Raw genomic sequence first — 18,671 nt, 5'->3', positions numbered from 1 at the left:
ACCACAATGTGTTCTATACCAGCCAATCTCTCTGGAAGAAATTCCAGCAGCAGCCTGGAAAGCAAATGGAGTGTGGAGGACCAATCCACAAATTGCAAGCTTGGGAAAGAATAACACTGCTTAGAAAACGAAAGTCAATCAAGATTGGAAACATTTCACCTGTTTTCATTTAAATCTCCAATCTTTTTTCCCTGCTGGTTTACGAAACAGCATCCAGCCTAGAGGGGCCAGAGGGAGTATGAACTCAGCATTTCAAAACAGCCACCCTGACACACTCAAGGAAATTTCCTGTGACTAAAATCCTTATTTGACTAAGAAGACAACCAGGCATTTGGATAATCTTCCAGTCACAACATCGTTTATGAAACTTAAAGCTATTATTTTCTATCATGCTTTTTGTCTGGCCTATATGTAAGATCCACTCGAATAAAGACAAAAGCTTTTTTAAAAACTATCATGGAATTTATAAAAAGGCCAATTACCTGAAATATTACTTGAGTAGCCCCCTGCTTTCAATGAAATGTATATCCACCCCGTTTCAGAGCAGTAAACATTTACTGCAATACTAAAGACCTGAAAAGGCGATGGTTTACTTTCACTTTTCATTCAACCTGCGCCAAAATTCCCCACGGTCATAAACACTCCTCCGGAGTGCACAATCCAAACCTTTCCTATAAATTCCATACCGCCTTATAAATAGCCTCTGACAAGTCAATGCTGACAAGCCAAGGAAATCAAAGAACAGAGTCACACTGCTTTACATTTAAGACTAAACCAGGTATTACATTTTAAGACAGGTATTAATTAAATATATCCAGAGTTTTCTAAAAGGAACAGTTGGCTCCCTGTTATGAATTCTTTGAAATCATTATATTTAAAAGTCTCATACAAAACTGAAATGCTTAAAATCTGAGAAATTTAACATGTCAATTCTGTAGCCATTAAATTATTGGATTAATGTCGTACTGACATCCTATATAATAAACCCTAACATGCAAATTGACCAAACGGCAGAACGATCAGTTGCTATGATGCGTACTGACCACCAGGGGGCAGACGCCCAATGCAGGAGCTGCCTCCTGGTGGTCAGTGTGCTCCCACAGGGGGAGCATGGCTCAGCCAGTAGCCTGGTTGATGGCTGGCGAGTGCAGTGGTGTGGGCAGGAGTATTTCTCCCTCCTCTGCACGCGGGCGGTAAAAAGCAAGGGGTCCCAGACTGCGAGAGCACCAGACTGAGAGAGGGATATCTGCCTGCCAACAAGCGGGCATCCCCTGAGGGGTCTTAGATTGTGAGAGAATACAGGCCAGGCTCAGGGACATCCCCCCACCAGAGTCCCCCACACACCAATGCATGAATGTTGTGCACCAGGTCTCTAGTATATATATATATATATATATATATATATATATATATATATATATATATATATATATATGAATTAACAGAACACAACCTCATAAAATTTTCAAAACGATTCATTTTTCTAGTATTCCAATTAGAGACTTAACTGTCATGAGGGTCCACATACTAGCTAATGAATCCTGTGCATCATCTCAAGTAATCTTCGCACCAATCTTACTAGGTTTAACAATTCCCAATTTAAAAATTACCATTATCATCTAATTTTATAGACACCAAATATGGCAGAGCCAATACTGGGACCCAGGCTTTCATGTTCAAGAACCCCTGCTCTACATCTGCTCTTTATCCTGTGATTTTTTTTTCACAGGAATGATGGATGAACTGTACTATCTAGTCTCTGTTGCCTGGATTATCAATTTTCGTCAAAGCTAATCTGAATTAAGTGCATTAATCTGAGACTATAGGAAATGGCCTGGGAATCCAGGCAGGTAATAGGATTAAAAAACTACCAAATCCCTTTTGTTTGAATGTTGGAAATATTAAGTCAATAATAAGATATTTTGAACAAAAAAATGTGGCTCTGTGATAACTCTGACCAAAAGTAACCTCACAGGTTGATCTGATCATAAATTCTTAATGGGGCAGGTCGTGGGTGGTCATGGGTGGTAGTGCCCCAAACCTATACAAGTTTTACCTTAGCCTTAAGCAAGTCCTGCCCATTGTGTTTGTGCATGTAGGGTAACTCACCACAGAAATGCCAGGGCAAACCTCTTTTTCAGACCCCTGGAAGGCTTAACCACCCTTAGGGGAATAAACAATCTTGTTAACTATCCTGTAACTTGCTTTCTCTCATCTTCATGTAATCTTCCTATGTTCCCTCCTTAAATCCAGATGTATTAGAGGGCATGAGAGGGGGAGAGGGGCTTTGGGGGGGGGGGGTAAGGTAACATATATAATACCATAATCAATAAAGAAAACAAAGAAAAGGCACTACTGTGAAACTGTCATTCTCCAGAGCATTTGAGGTTTTGCTCCCTGACATGTCACCAGTTTGGCATAAATAAACCCAAATGCACTTTTATAAATATTCTCTAAAGTTTTTATATTTTGTATGTTGACAATACACACTGATTTGGGGTTATACAACCTCACATGGCATTGAAAGCCACAAGTGATCAATCACTATGGTTTTAAACTTCTCAGTCTCTGTAGATGCCTCTGCCTATGACCTACTGCCATCGGTACCTGTAGCTCTCATGCCAGTGAGAAAGAAATCACTTCCCTTCCTTCAAAGGGCCATCAGAGGAATAGAGGAAAGTTACCTGGGTTACTTTGAATAACTTTCCTCCTCTCCCTGGGAGGTGTTTTCACCATCCCCAACATTAAAAATCCTTGATATATAGATAAATAATAAATAACACATATTGAGTGATTTATCTGAGCCAGGCACTGTTCTATGGACTCATTCAATCTTCACAACCAATTTATGAACTATATTAAATTGCTATTTTATATACGAAGAAAGTGAGGCTCAGATAAATTAATGGACTTATCCAAGGTCATACATCCAAAAAATGGGAGAGCCTGGCTTTGACCTCCAAAAGTCTGATCCTAAAGATAGCACACTTCATCACCATACTACCCGGCCTCTCATTAGATGGTTGAAATAATTATTTTAAAAATGATTAAAACAAATATGAAAGAAATCACCCTTAAAGGTACAGTAAAGAGACTCAAAGACTCAAGGAGAAAAAATTATTTCATGAATATAGGTCCATTCCAATCTAAAACAAACCTTGACTTATAAAACTTTAATTTGGACCTAAGGATAGAAGGCTCTCTCTCTCTCTCTCTCTCTCTCTCTCTCTCTCTCTCTCTCTCTCTCTCTCTCTCCCCACTCTCTCATCCTGTTCTTCTCCCCTCCTCTTTCTTTCTCTCTCTCATGTGTGTCCTTGCTCTAAACAACTGTTACAAACCAGCCTTTATTGTGCCCAAGTGCCAAAGTGCCACTATTGTATAAATCGCCAGAGTCTACCATGTACATTCTTTTTAGAACTTAATTGTCTATTTATTTCATTAAAAAATAACACTTTTGACATATCGCTTATTTGGTTGCTTTAAAAATGATTAAAATCTAAACACTATGACTAAATGTAATGACATAAATAAATCTCATAAATATAATATGTAGGAAAAAAAAGCCAGATATAAAGAGTACAATGACTCAATTTATATAAGTTACAGAAAGTATGGAAACAGGGAAAGTTCCCTTCTGTGTTAATGCCATGGGGCACAAAAGGGTTTCCGGTTCTGATCCTATTGTGTTTTTTCTCGATCTGCCTGGCAGTTATACCAATGTTGCATTTGAAGAAATTCACTGAGATTTACACTCATGTTGATAGACTTTTACACTACATATGCTATATTTCAGCACGACGGTTTGCATTAAAAATCATGAAGTCATCCCAAACTCTCATTTTGCTAATTATAATTTAGCAAACTATACTTTTTTCTCTTCCAAAAAATATAATAAATGCTTCATAAAGAAAGCAAACAATATTCCTACATAACATTGTAAGATTACTGTTTTCCTATATATGAGTTTTAAATGTCAAATTTATCATTTATATACAGTAAAATTCATCTTTCCTCATGTACTGGACTATGACTGTTGACAAGCACATATATTCGTGCAGCTGTCACTACTATCACGATGTGGAACAGTTCCATCATGCCCCAGACCTCCTCATTCCCTTTTGTAGTCAACCTTTTGCCTCGTTGCCCAGCCTTTGGTAACACTGATCGATTTTCTGTCCTATAATTTGCCTTTTTCCGGAATGCCATATAAATAGAATCATACAGTATATGTTCTTTTAAGTATAGCTTCTTGCTTTTAGAGTAATGTTTATGAGATCCATTCATGTTTGGAATATGTAAGCAGTCACATCCTTTCTATTGCTGAGTTACAGTGTATGGATATACCATAACTGAAGAACATGTGAGTAATTTCCGGTTTGGGTTGATTCTGAATCAAGCAACTGCATTCATACTTATGTTTTGTATGTGCGTGAGTGACACATTTCGTTTTTAAATTCCAACTTGTACTTTTACCTTCACAAAATATTTTCTTTATTGCCTTTCATCTATGGTAAGTCTGATACCTAGAGCATATACCAATCAGTTCAAAATAATATAAAATCAGAAACTGAACCAAATAGCAAACATCTTATAAAAATACATCAACTTTTGCAAATTCCTCCCTTAAAATATTTTTACCTCATCTACAGAATTAGGAATGAACTGTTGTCTAAAAGTGCTAGCTTCATTCAAAATTAATTTTGTTTAATTGTATAACTTTTAGAATAATTATATTACTAATTTGGATTTGAAGTCATAATCAACAAAGTGAGAAGAGGTAAGAAAGGTGGCTTGAAAAGTAAAGTGTAATATGTCTTTCTAATTCCCGAATTGAACACATTATAAATTTCAATCAGCTGGTTAGTACTTTTCATCCATGATCCCTGGGATAATTTGAGTGGCAAAATGGAAACATGGTTGATGTTACCTAGCATGTTGTGGTAAAGTGGAATGGCCCGTCCAAGGGTAGTAAATGCAGTCATGACTAGTGGGACCGCTACACCTGCAGGCAATTACAGAACAGAAAACGTCATTCTCCATTCACAGTGACATGCACACACATGCACCAGTGCTCACACATGGAGCCTGCAGGAAGAACATGGGAAGCAAGCACACCAAGTACCTATCCATCAGGCCAATGCAGTCTTCAATACTTGAGCCTATGCACCTGCAGAAGATCCAAATTTTAAAAATACAAGGAAAACATTAGTCAATAAAAAAAAAAATCAATACGATAAATACCAATTGTGCAAAATTCTTAATTATAGTTATTAGGCAATTTTGGAACACCATGAATGTAAAAGCAATGAGGATATTATTGCTCCATGGATACACAGGAATAAATTGCAAATACCACCCAAGTGGAATGCAAAGAAATATATATCCACAGAAAAAGACATTTTGCTGTATTTTGTGGGTAGTTTCCAAACACATATTGCTAATTTCTAAGACTTTCTATTCATTTGCATCAATCATGATTATATGTCTTGATGAATAACTTGGTATTTCCATGGCTATAATTGGTTTTATGCATATGCTTTCTTCTATAAACTCTTCAATTTAAGTAAACACAAAATCAATAAAAAAAGGAAACATATACTATTGAATATAATATAATGACTTGATGCTTAATACCCATTAAAGATTGATTTTGGCAGAAAGTGAGTTAACATTCTTTAATGCTAGTCTCATAGATACTTTACATAATCACATTATTCCATTCCTTGGCTGTGACTGTCTTTATAACATACTTATCTTTAAACATGAATTCATTTAAAAAGCAAATTAACTGGTTTCACCATACTGTGGTTTATCTTGACACTCTTTTTTTAAAAGAGCAGTGCCATAGCAGGCAAACAAAAACTGGTTTTTAACTGCCAAAATATTTAATGTAAACAATAACAAATAAATTAATTCTCTCCAAGGAAATGGATATGGTTAGACTCAGGTAACTAAAAGTCCACTGAGATTAACATTTACTATTATAGTAAGTGAAATAATATAAATACACAAAAGTCAGATGGAAAGCCCCCATAATTTCATTTTGATGTATTCTAGAAATATTCTTCTTCCAACTTCCAATGTACTTAAATTGCTTTTCTTTTCTGTTTTTCCACATCAAAGACATATAGCTCCAGTGCATCAAGATTCCTCATACAGCTATGATTTATAGAACTGTCTAATTCAGTGGTAATGAAAATGACTTTTTCCAAACTAAAATTTCTTAAACAGAAAAAGAAGTTAAAATCACTATATCATGGATAAAAATGTATCATGCATAAGGCCAGACTATCCATTATGTTTTTAAACAACTAAACATCGGTGAACTATTATTACTATGCCCAAAAATAATTATGTCACTATGTTTTTGTTTCAAAACTATGTTATAACACTCAGACTAGGTAAAAATTGGAATTGGTTTGTTTTTGTTTTCAGGATTGTTTTTGAGAGGCCAGACATTTTTAAACATACAGATATATGGGAAATACACTATAAAAAGTTTTTTATATGCAAATAAATAACTAGAGTACATAGTTTTGAATTAATATCATAATCTGTAATTAAAACTTTCCTGAATAATGGAAAATTAACTACTTAGAACGTTTCCAAATTGTCTTATTATGATTTCTTTTTATTCAATTCTGAATAACTTATTTTTTCTAGGTTCCTATTGTATTTTCTTCAAAGTGATATTTTAAAATATACTCTATTGCCATTTTGGAAAATAAATAGCCTACTTATTTCCAAGTGAGAATTTGAAAGCTATGGTTAGTTTGTAATCTATGTCTTTTTTTTTTCAATCCTCATCTGAAGATAATTTTCATCATTTTTTTGAGAGAGAGAGAAAGGCAGAGCAAAATATAAAAGTGAGAGAAACACATTGATTCATTGCCTCCTGCTCGTGCCCTGGCCAGGGCCCAGGCCTGGGAGGAGCCTGCAACAGAGGTAGGTGTCGTTGACTGGAATTGAACCCAGGACCCTTTGATCCACAGGCCAGTGTTCTACCCACTGAGCAAAACTGGCTAGGGCTGTAATCTGTAAATTTATAATATTCTTTGGAAAATATTTCCAAATGAAATTAAACTTGAGGAGAAAGTGCGAATAACAAAAATCATTCACTCATTAAAAACAAAACAAAATTGTATTGCATGCCTACTCAGCATTCCTACCATCTTAGGACCTGGAGGTGGGAAAATAAAAGAGAAGTTAGACATTTGCCTGTTTTTAATGAGCTCACAGTTTAATGAAGGAGACAGATGAGGCAATAGGACAGGGAGAAGTAGAAGCTAGAACATGAGGTGGCAACTGGAATTGGAAGACTATTTGTTCAGGCATACGCATAATAAAAAACCACCAGAGGCTTAAAGAAGTAGCGAAATTGCTGGAATGTGTTTTACATAGATATCTTTGTGGAGACGGGTCAGTTGGGAGCCAGGAAGACATGTTTGTTACAGAGACTCTTTTAGTCTGTTCAAAAGATGGACTAAATTAGGAAAACGATACCTAGGATAGAGGCAAAGGGACAGATTTAAAAAAAAAAATCTAAGAAGGTATGGGGGCAAAAAGAAAAGTGAATGGCTGACTTGATGATGAGAGGGGAAGAAAGAGTTAAGAATGACTTACATTTCTAATTTTGAGACTAGTGCTACCATTAGTGAGAGAACGCGAGAAGAGGATCATCGTTTTCCTGGGCGTGTTGGGGCAGGAGGAGTTGCTGATTTCAGTTTTGTGAATGAGCCTAGTGTGGCTCCTCTATCATCCAGCAGGAGATGTTCCTGAGCAGCTAGAAAATGAATCTGTCGCTGGAGGGTGGGGATGGAGGCCGACAGAACAGTGTAATAATCACTTTTGAAACAACATACAGGAGAAAATGGAAATCATGTAAGTGAATGAGGTAGATGAAGAACAACCTATACAGTGAAAAAAGTATCGATTGAGACTGAAACCCAAGGAACTCCTGTAACTCGTGAGTAAATGACATGCGGTGAGTTCATGTCACATGGGGGGAAATAATAAAGTATAATGAATTAATCACAGCATCCTTGAAGCCCAATCAGAAGTGAACGTCAGGAAACAGGGTGATATCAGTGTCAAATGCAAGGAAAGATCTAGTAAAATAAGAACTCCTGAGCGTATTTCAGTTGTCATTGTGAGCTCACTAGAATTCAGGTTGCTGTGAACTGAGAAGCTAATTGAAGATGGAGGTAAGGGAAAAGGAAGGAGAGAGAAAGAGGGGATGGGACATGTGCTAAGGAAAGTCTGTTGAGAGACTTGTGTAGGACATTTGAGATTTAAACATGTTTATAGGCTGAGGGTACAAGAAACAATGGAAGGCAAAGAAGAATGAGGGCATGACTGAAGAGGTACAATCCTTTCTCAATACAAGTCAATGTGCATTTAAAGATGTACATTCTATTTCAACTCTGTGCTTCCTATAAACAATTATTTAGCACATACAATTTGTATTGATTCAGCAAGATCACATAATAATGAAAACAAACTTTTTGATGAAAAATCTCAAGTATGAGGCTGAATAAGATATGGAATAATATGACTTTCAACAAAATTAGTGTTCTAAAGTAGAACGCTCGTGGAAATATCAGAAAGAGGAATTATGAAATATCAGTGTAACATTATAAAATATTTGGAATTTCAAATATTCAGCTGTTTGATATTTGCCAACAACATAGTTGAGATTTTTTTTAATTCTTTATCAGTTAATATATTTTCACAAAATCTCCAAATTTTTAAATGAAAATGGAGGAATATTTAAAAATTAACATTAAAATAGTGTTGAGAATAATTCCACAACACCCTGTCTTCCCTCCTCTCTATCAACAGAAGTCATTTCACTAAAGGAATCTAAAAATGTAAAAAAGGATTGACAATAAAGAGTAAGACGTAGAAGAAATTTAGTAATATAAAATCATGCTTCTAATATTAATAGACATTTAATAAAGTTGTTTTTTAAAATGCCCTTATGAAAAATAAATATCCCAGCCCATGTCTAAAAACCAAATTAAATTGACATTTATCCTGGACTAGTGGTGCTAGTGAGGAAACTATAATCCCTGTCCTTATGGTCATTTAATTGCATAGTAAGTTTACAGGTCCTCCTTAAAGATTTCTGACTGGCTGATTTCAAATATGAAAACCATTTCTAAGATTTAAATTCTTGCTCATCGTTTCAAAATGTGGGCAAGAGTCTCTAAAAGACAGACTTAAACCGTTGAGAATGAACATTCACTGCGCTGTGACTTCCTTGTGGTCCAGAGCTGTCTTGCCTGTCTCTGAAGCTGGCTATCACTCACTGTCTCTGATGCCCAGCAGGTGTTTAATGAGAAAAGACTGCTAAACGACCGTCCTTTAGTCAAAACAAAAAGGGACAACATTCTTATTTTCTTTTCTCTAGGAATATTAGTGAGAATCCCCTGACAGGTGCTAAATGGATAACCTACTTTTTAAAAAAGTATCTAAAGAACTTATTAGAGCCAATTTATCTAATGCACTTTTAGAGTAGTACATGTGCTTTCAAGGTATTAAACAGATCATTTCATTTTCAGAAAACCATTAAATAGTATTCAAAGGCAGAAGTTTCCTTCTTAAAAAACAAGTGACTTGAAAGACTGTGCCCATTAACTTGGTTCTTGAGTGATCGAGCTGACATAATATTGGCAGAGAAAAGAAAAGCTGTTTTCTAAAGCTGGCCTGGCGAGCTCACGCTTCCTAACAGGGTCGTAATTACATGTGTTTTGGGATAAAAATAGTCACTCGTCCCATCATGCCACTGCCCTTGCGATCTATCAGGGCTGCGCAGAGCACTCCACTGCTCCAGCGGCAGATCTCAAATCATAGTGCTCCCCAGCAGTGCTGACCAGAGGGGATTCAGGAAACACGGACATTTCTAAATTCTGTTGTGTGGCTGGGGCCACAGCACTTGTGTGAAGGGAGTGAACCCGGACCCTATGGAGGCTATGAGGGAAACAAGCAAAAGGCCCAAAACTAAATAAAAGCAAAATCAGAAATCCTTCAGCTGCTCATTACAGAACCCATGTACCTTGGAAGAGACCAGGGGATATACTATTCAAATCCTGCCTCCCCCCCATTCTGTGGCCATGAACTGAAAAGCATGCTTCTATTTGCTGGGCGGCCCCCAGTGATCTGGCCAGACGTGTTCTCCATTACACCTGCCTACTCCCTTTTGGCGGACACTCGCCTTTTGGTGTTGGAGTAAATCGATATCTTCATTGTCTCTCTTTCTAACTCCCCCCCCCCCCCCCCAGGATATATATTTTCTTTTATGGCATAATCCCGGTTTAAAAGGTGCTGAGGGGAAGACACACCGGTGACACACGCAGACTGGGGCTCTGTGATGTCGCTTTCATTTCCCTAATGGCTTCCTTGTAATTAGATTCGCAAACAAACAGCAAAAGGCCTTTTTTTTTTTGAATGGCAACAGCTGTTGACATCAACGTTATATTAAATAATTTACTGGTTTAATTTTAGGCACAAAACAATAAAACCCTCTTGTGGATGATGCTTTGAGCGGCAAAGTTTTCCCCTTTCAGTAGCTGGTGCCTCTGCCCCAGCAGGACCAGTAGTTTCTCCATGAAATACTCTTAACCCAAGCATGCCAAAACCTCAGAAGGGGAGCAGTCTATTCCCTCTGGTTTCTGGGAAGTACAGTATCCATGTGATTACTTCAGTGCCCTCACCCTGAGTGCTTATATCCAAACCAGGGAGCAGCACAGCTCCTCCAAGCTGAGTTTGAACTTGAATGGCACAATGTGGCTCTACCTTGGAAGACCTGCCATGTCACAGAGCCACTGAAACGGATTTCTTGACCTGCAGGACACGCAGCAGCACCCGCACACGGATGGCCTCTTGGCAGAAGAGAATGCAGCTTGCCTCACTTCTCCAGTATCCCCCAGCAGCTAGCCCTTCATTGGGCAGAAAACCTCTTTACGGAATCTCATGCTTTCCTGGTGGGAATAACATAACCAAGAGGATTCTCAACAAGCAGATGCGTTTGTACATGTGTGTGCACATGGGGTTGGGCACTCACAAGAGAGACGAGGTTTTATGGACAGAAAGGAGAGAGAGCATGTGAAGCTGCTCTCAACTCTAAAATTATCCACATTCTGAAGGAAAGAATAAGAAAAGAAAACAGCTTACTGGCATGGATTTGTTGAAAAAAATAGTTGGTGGGATTTGTTAGGTAACTGACATTATTTCCATTATCGTGCGGTACTGTTCTTCTTTCTGGAAAATGTCTTTGTTATTCAACTGTTATCAGCATCAAAAATTTTATTTCTTTTATGACATCTTTTTGAAAAACAGAAAAATGTGTGTCCATCTTTGAATTGTCTTACATCAAACAAAAAATAATTTCTCAGGTATAGGTTAACTTGTAACAAAGTTATTTAAAAAAAACACACACAAAAAACAACTATTAAAACAAACATTACCAGGGTCCCCTCTTTTCTGCCACTACTGCTTTTGCTTATATTTTGTTGATGGAGTAATCCAAGGCAGTTTTTACCAAAGAGAGCTAACCTAACTTTAAACTGGTTGTAACAGCAAAGACACAGAAATAGAAAGCCTCTGCTAAAAATTTACTAAGCACACATCTTAAAAGTATGATTACTTTTTTTGCTCAGTGGATAGAGTGTCAGCTTGCAGACTGTAAGGGTCCCAGTTTGATTATGGTCAAGGGCATATATATATACCTTGGCTGCAGGATCATCCCCAGTACGGGGTGTGCAGGAGGCAGCTGATCAATGTTTCTCTCTCATCGATATTTCTAACTCTCTATCCCTGTCCCTTTCTCTCTGTAAAAATCAATAAAATATATTTAAAATAATGAGTATGGTAATATGGTAATGAGTATGGTAAAATAATGAGTATAGTAATCTTGTCTTTTCTGATAACTTCAATCTCCTGTAAGTTTGAAAGCACTTTCACACAGCATACCAAAGTACACCCGACACTGCTTCATGAAGACAGCAATAAAACAGTTCTGATTAAGTGGGAATATTTCAAAGGGTATACATTTGCTTCCTTAAGTCATTCTCTTAGAAAGGACTTTTGTTAAAGTCAACATGTCAAATATAAAGAGGAATAGAGTTCTGTATGAGAGCACTCTACACTTTGTAGCCTGTGTCAGGGGTGCAGGATGGGTGTGGGCCTTTGGGTTAGCAATGCACGCAAGCCTGAGTCCCTGTCAGCCAGCCGGTGCTTACCCTTGTGTGCAGTTTGGATGGCATGGGTGGCACTCCCGGTCCTCATCAGCATACTTGAAAATGAAGCTGTTTGCCCCCTGTAAGCCATCTGGGCATTTCTCCACACAGTTTGGGCCATCCTTAAAATGGGAGCACTTTGTACAGTTGTCAGGTCCCTGAAATGTGAAAAACAAAATAAATTAAAGAAAACTAGATGCCATTTGTCCTGAAATGTATTTGGTTGGCCTAGATACTGAGACTTGAGTGGGTGGCCAATCCGCCTCTAGGAAATTGGGAACAGTTTAGTAATAAAAATGGGAAGGTAGCTCTTGTAGCTTTTTGATCAGCAACATTTTCCAAGGACTTTCCAGAACAGCAGTATTTTCTTTCTGTCATTTATTAATGGTGAAATTAAAGACCAACCACATTTGATAACAACACTTTCCCCCCCAGAAATATGAGAGATTTCTCACTAAACAGTTAATTTGGAAAATAAAATGGTAGGAATTACATAACACCAAATTTCATACAAAAGTAAGATGTTAACTCTCCTTTGGTCGTTCAGTGACAATGTGTACATTAAATATTAAAAATTAATATGGCTGAATTATCAGAAATTAGGCAGTGTAGGTCAATAAAAGTTAATTTCTAAGTTAAACCAGCTTCTGATAATGCTAAAAACCATATCATGATCATTTTTAGGATTTCTCTAAATCGCACAACAGTACTAAGAGCTATAGAAAGACATACTCTTATGGTCAAATATCCAACTCTTCATAATAATAAAATAAATACAATTAATGGAGTAACTTATCTAAGAGTGAAATTAATATAAATATAACCATGATAAATTTAAATAAAACTAATGTTATACATTTATGTTTATAATATACAATAATTTTATAATATGTAGGATGTTAGTAAGCATTAATAATATGCATTAAATATATTACAAATACCTAAATATCATAGCAAAAGTAAAAATTTAAAACTATATTAAACTTCTAATGATTTTACAAAAATCTAATTTGCATTTGGTGTTGGAGGAAACCTGCAAGAATTAAAGTAATATATCCTCTCATCATTTTGAGAATATTTTGATTAAAAAATGTTATTTTCTTAAGACAGGCCCATGTGCTCACGTTCAGCTCTTTGAAATAATGATATCACTTGCTTGAAATCCACTTGTAGGTGTTCTTTTTGAACATCCTATTGTCTTAGGATTCCTCTTTGCTTGACTATCCCCCTGAAACTTCCTTCTCTGACCCATTTCTCTGCAAGATCTGTCTATATCCATAGGCCTCAACAATTAGGACAGATCACACTGAACTTCATTTGGAGGATTAAGATTCTATAAGTACAGAGGGAGCACATTCATTTTACTAGGTTTATAACTACTGACTGTATGAATTTGGGAGCCAAGAGCAAGCAGACTTTAAACAGAGCTATGTGTTATGTAAGGGAGGGTGGGAATCAGTCCACTCAAGAGAGTCATTTCATGTAAAGGTTAACCCAAAAGCAGTTAGGTTTTGTAAACCGGTAACATAGGCACCCAGAAATCAAGAAATATGAAGTATTATAATTTAAAGAGAGAGGCTGTGATGAAGAATAGCAGTGCCAAGAAGTCAAAAGTGATCTGGAAGACTTTTCAGGAAATCATGAAGGCTAAGGTTCAATCAAACACCTGTCTATATCTCTATTTTGATGTGAGACTTAGAGCTTTGAGAAAAAATAAATTATCCTATGACACCTAATCCCTATTCACCCTGAAGAGTTTGCTATTGGAAACTTCTTATTTCCTTCCAGAAAAGAATACTTCACATGCTTCCAATTTTCACACCTGCTCATGGGTACTTAGGCACGTAATGCCTTCTATTACACAAAATCATTTACTTTGCAAGCATGCTCAGTGGCATGACTTATTGTACAAGACAAGAGACATGCTGATGTCTGCTTGCAGAACACAAGAATATAACTTACTATGAGCAAATTAGGCAGCTACAAGTGGCAACTAGAAATTATTTTCTTTAAAATTGTAATGCAACACAATGTCCAGGTAAATCAGAAGATATAAAAATTATAAAGCTAAAATTAATTCGCATTTAAACTTTAAGTACACTATAATAAGATAAATTGTTTTTGTTTGCTTACTTTTTTTTTTCAAGTATCTCAACTATTTCATTGTGTTATCCTTATACAAAACCTGATATCCTAAGCTGAAATAACTAAAGAATGTTGTGGCAAATCTCAAAAGAAATCAAATGTACTGTTTCTCCACCTCATTTCAATAACAAAGAGATAAATGTATGTCTAATGCTTATTCTTTCATCATTATATTCCCAAAGCTTTGAAGAACCTAGGTTCAGTGAATGAACTAATCAATGCAATAATAGAAAACATAGGTGAAGGCAATATTCTTCCTTATCTCTGATTTTAAGCTGCCCTTGGACTCAATAAACTGGACAGACAACTATAAGATAGACCACATCCTGATAGAAACAATGCATTTTTTTTTCTTAGTGACAATGTTTTTTCCAAGTAGCAATTGTAAGAGACAAAACTTCTTTTCACCAGTAACTGATTCTCTTTCACTTCCAATTACATGGAATCTTGAAATTCTCTTCTCACAAGAGGTGGGGTATATCTTGCTTTGGACAATGAAATTCAATAGCACGCATTTATAAAACTGCCAATACTAGCCGAAACCGGTTTGGCTCAATGGATAGAGCGTCGGCTTGGGGACTGAAAGGTCCCGGGTTCGATTCCGGTCAAGGGCATGTACCTTTGGTGCGGGCACATCCCCAGTAGGGGGTGTGCAAGAGGCAGCTGGTCGATGTTTCTCATCGGCGTTTCTAGCTCTCTATCTCTCTCCCTTCCTCTCTGTACAAAATCAATAAAATATATTTAAAAAAAAATAAAATAAAATAAAACTGCCAATACTAAACTCTTCAACCTTCTCTTTTACTGCTTCTGTGATGCAGGAACACCATGTAATAAAATAATGATTTCAAAGAAACTAATAAACTAATTATTTACTAGAATAATTTATGCCATAGGAGCCAGCATGAGGAATATAAAGAGCATGGATTTTTCTAGCAGCCTAACATCGTCAGAGGAGAAGGCAAATTCTTCATTACACTAAATATACATTACCAAAGTGTCAGTCTCTCTAAAAGAGATTTTAATATTTTATGACTTATGGTCAAGAAGGCATCTAAATATGATAGCTTTAAAAGAAGTCTTATATCAATATCTCTTTAATAACCCATTATGAAACTTTATTTCCCTATGTTGTTTTATAACATTCTTTAGAAAATCTCTATTTCTCATGTCATGGGTAAACTGTTATTTTCCATTACTATCGTTAGTGGCAAAAGTAAATGGCTGCATATGCCCTTTTGCATACACGGAGATCATTAAGTGTTAAACTGTCTTTTAGACTGGTTCTTCAGGCCAAATCACACCACTTCTTTTTTTGGAGGTCTGATTTTCCTAGTTTTCCACATCCTTCTTTAGATGAAGTTCCAGTACAGCTTACTGGGGCATAGTGGAAGCGTGGAGGGCTCAATGATTTTTCCCCCTAAGTTAATTAAGTGCATAATGGGCACTATGGTAGAAAAGTTAGTAATATTTAATTTTAAAATAAATTCTTATGGAGAAATGTTGAGGCGTTGGCTACTCCCAAATGTTGGTTCCCAAGTCATCTACTGAGAGCTGACTCAATACACAAATGAACGGGAAATTTGTCTAAAAAGGGTGAATATAAAACTTTGGAATGACAAACGCATACCAATTTCATTATTAAGAAAAAACCTGAGTGATGGCACTCAAAGGGAAGACTGAAAAGTAATGATCATTTTCTTTGTAAGGATAACTTCAAACTCTATAAATGTCAACTTGTCCACTAAGACCTTTCTGATCCCACACCCTATACCACACCCTTTCCTAAAATTTCCATTGCTCAGTTTTTCTCTTTGCCATAGTACCTATCACACTGCTTAATACTTTAGTTTGTATTTGCCTTCCTCCTTCTTTCAATGAACCTTCATAACTATCATAGTATGTTTACAATGACATAATGGTTAAATAATTAAACACAGAATGTTATAGTTTACCTCAAAACAACACCAACTTTCACATTTTCATATCTTTGCATATTTCTGAATTTCAGATTCTTATTCAAAGCATAGCTCAAAAATCACTTCTCTATAGTCTGCTTTGATGGTCTACTTTCCATCCCAAAGATAGATTTAGATTCTCCCTCAACTATGCTCCTATTAAAATCACATATAATAAAAGCCTAATATGCTAAGTGTCCAGTCGACTGGTTAGCTGTTCAACCAATCAAAGCATAATATGCTAATGATATGCTAAGACCACTCAACTGCTTACTATGATATGCATTGACCATCAGGGGCCAGACAGTCGACCAGTTGATCAGTTGCTGTGATGTGCACTGACCACCAGGGGGAAGACACTACAACCAGTAGGTTAGCTTGCTGTGGGGTCCTGCTAATTGGCCTGAGTGAGATGGGCCAGACACACCCTGGATCCCTTCCATAGTCCCTCCCTAGCAGTCCAACCTCCCATGTCCCTTCCTAGCTCCCCTTGGCCTGATCTGTGCCCTCTTGTAATCGAGGGCCCCTCAGGGGATGTCAGAGAGCCAGTTTCAGCCCAATCCCACAGGCCAGGCTGAGGGACCCCACTGGTGTACAAATTTGTGCACTGGGCCTCTAGTTTATTTACATTTTAGTTTATCAATTATTTTCCTTCAAGTTAATTACTTGTTCATCTCTGTTTTCTTTTCAACACTGTGCAGTCTTCAGAGACAAATCCATATCTCCTTTTAAATATACAATCTGGGGCTTATATATTTAAGAAATTGAATTTTTACATATTTTACCTCCATTACCAAACTTAAACGTCTCTTGAGGGTGAAATATCAAACATAATCCCCCGTTATATCCTACAGACACCTATAGAATGAATGGATAAGCGATACAGCCATGACACAAACACTCATACATGAAACTCAATAAGGCAACACAAGCACAGATGTCCTCCGGCTTACCGGTCCATGGCACGTGAGGATGCCATCTTCCATCTTCTCACACTGGGGGTCACACTCCACACAGATGGAGCTGTTCGCAAACTCCCGGAATTCTCTGTGAAAACATCAGCTGCGTGAGGTGGTGTAAGCAAACAAGCTGTCAACTTAACAAATGAAGTAACATCTGCTAAAAGTCCTATTGGCAGAGTGAATTCTAGAGTTTGTTTCTCCCTGTGCCAGGAGCCTCAGGATCATTTCCCTGCACATTAAGGAGTAAGTTCTCCATTAGGAGGCAAGATAAACGGCAGCCAGATGGCTCTCCTTGCCCTCCGCTGGGTTCAACGATAGACTCATTCAGGAAACCTCTCACTTGTGAGAGAGACTGTAGCCATCTCAAAAAAAAAAAAAGAGTATAACTATTCCGATGACACAGCAGAACCGTTTTAACTTTGGAAGTAAGGCTATCTCTATAAAATTTTACTTTTGGTGGAAGCTTTGTGTTTTTTTTTAAACTCTGAAAGGACTATTGTATTTTTCTTGTTGCTAAGTTGCATGAATGTTCTTCATCCTTGTCCTTCAAATCCCAAGACTCTTTAATTTATTTTTGGTGAAACTTCAAAAAATGCTTTGATTTCTTTTCTTCTTTTAAAATACCTGCCTTAGAGAATTAGAGAAAAGATCTTTTTATGGTAGATTTTATTTTCTCAGATTATTGATCTAATAACATTTTTTTCCAGTTTAAATTCCTTTTGAAGTAATTCCATATGGCATACAATAAAAAATAGTTTAATGGTAACATTCTAAATTTTCTAATTATACCATGACATATTGTGACTATTTGAATATTAAATATTGTCCATATCAATTTGATAATCCATATCTACTCTAATTTTTTCATTTTAATAATTGGTTACCAGTCATGTCCAATATGTTTAAACCATTCCTACTACTGTGTGAGTGGGTGTGGTACTGGGCAAAGGTAACTTACGATATCATTAATAAAACTGGAACCCTCGTTGGTTTGGCTCAGTGGATAGAGCATCGGCCTGCAGACTGAAAGGTTCCAGGTTCGATTCTGGTCAAGGGCATGTACCTTGGTTGCAGGCACATCCCCAGTAGGGGATATGCAGGAGGTAGCTGATTGATGTTTCTCTCTTAACGATGTTTCTAACTCTCTCTCTCTCTCTCTCTCTCTCTTCCTCTTTATAAAAAAAATCAATAAAATATATATTAAACAACAACAACAATAAAACTTGACTAAATATTTCTAGCTATTGTATTTTTATGCCTTTGTACTACGAGATACCATTCCAACCTAATAGCATTGCAAATATAGCAATAATGGATTAATTAGGTGATAAATTCAAATTTATTTTTCCTTTGAGTGAAATATTTCATTT

The 18,671-nt window shown here is 36.7% G+C and overlaps 1 protein-coding gene across 2 annotated transcripts in view; it reads right to left on the bottom strand.

Annotated features, from left to right (window-relative positions):
• The window catches only part of ERBB4 (erb-b2 receptor tyrosine kinase 4), an 819,175-nt gene that overhangs the window by 197,986 nt on the left and 602,518 nt on the right, over nucleotides 1-18,671 (bottom strand). For both annotated transcript variants that reach the window (XM_045575406.1, XM_045575407.1), the window contains exons 14-16: nucleotides 17,293-17,386; nucleotides 12,243-12,397; nucleotides 4,928-5,002 (exon numbers count right to left, since the gene is read on the bottom strand). In XM_045575406.1, coding sequence (XP_045431362.1) covers nucleotides 4,928-5,002; nucleotides 12,243-12,397; nucleotides 17,293-17,386 — 324 coding nt within the window. The remainder of the gene's footprint in view (nucleotides 1-4,927; nucleotides 5,003-12,242; nucleotides 12,398-17,292; nucleotides 17,387-18,671) is intronic.

This window comes from Pipistrellus kuhlii, unplaced genomic scaffold (assembly GCF_014108245.1).
Source record: "Pipistrellus kuhlii isolate mPipKuh1 unplaced genomic scaffold, mPipKuh1.p scaffold_m20_p_7, whole genome shotgun sequence".
NCBI lineage: Eukaryota > Metazoa > Chordata > Mammalia > Chiroptera > Vespertilionidae > Pipistrellus > Pipistrellus kuhlii.
This window is presented reverse-complemented; position numbering and strand designations above follow the sequence as displayed.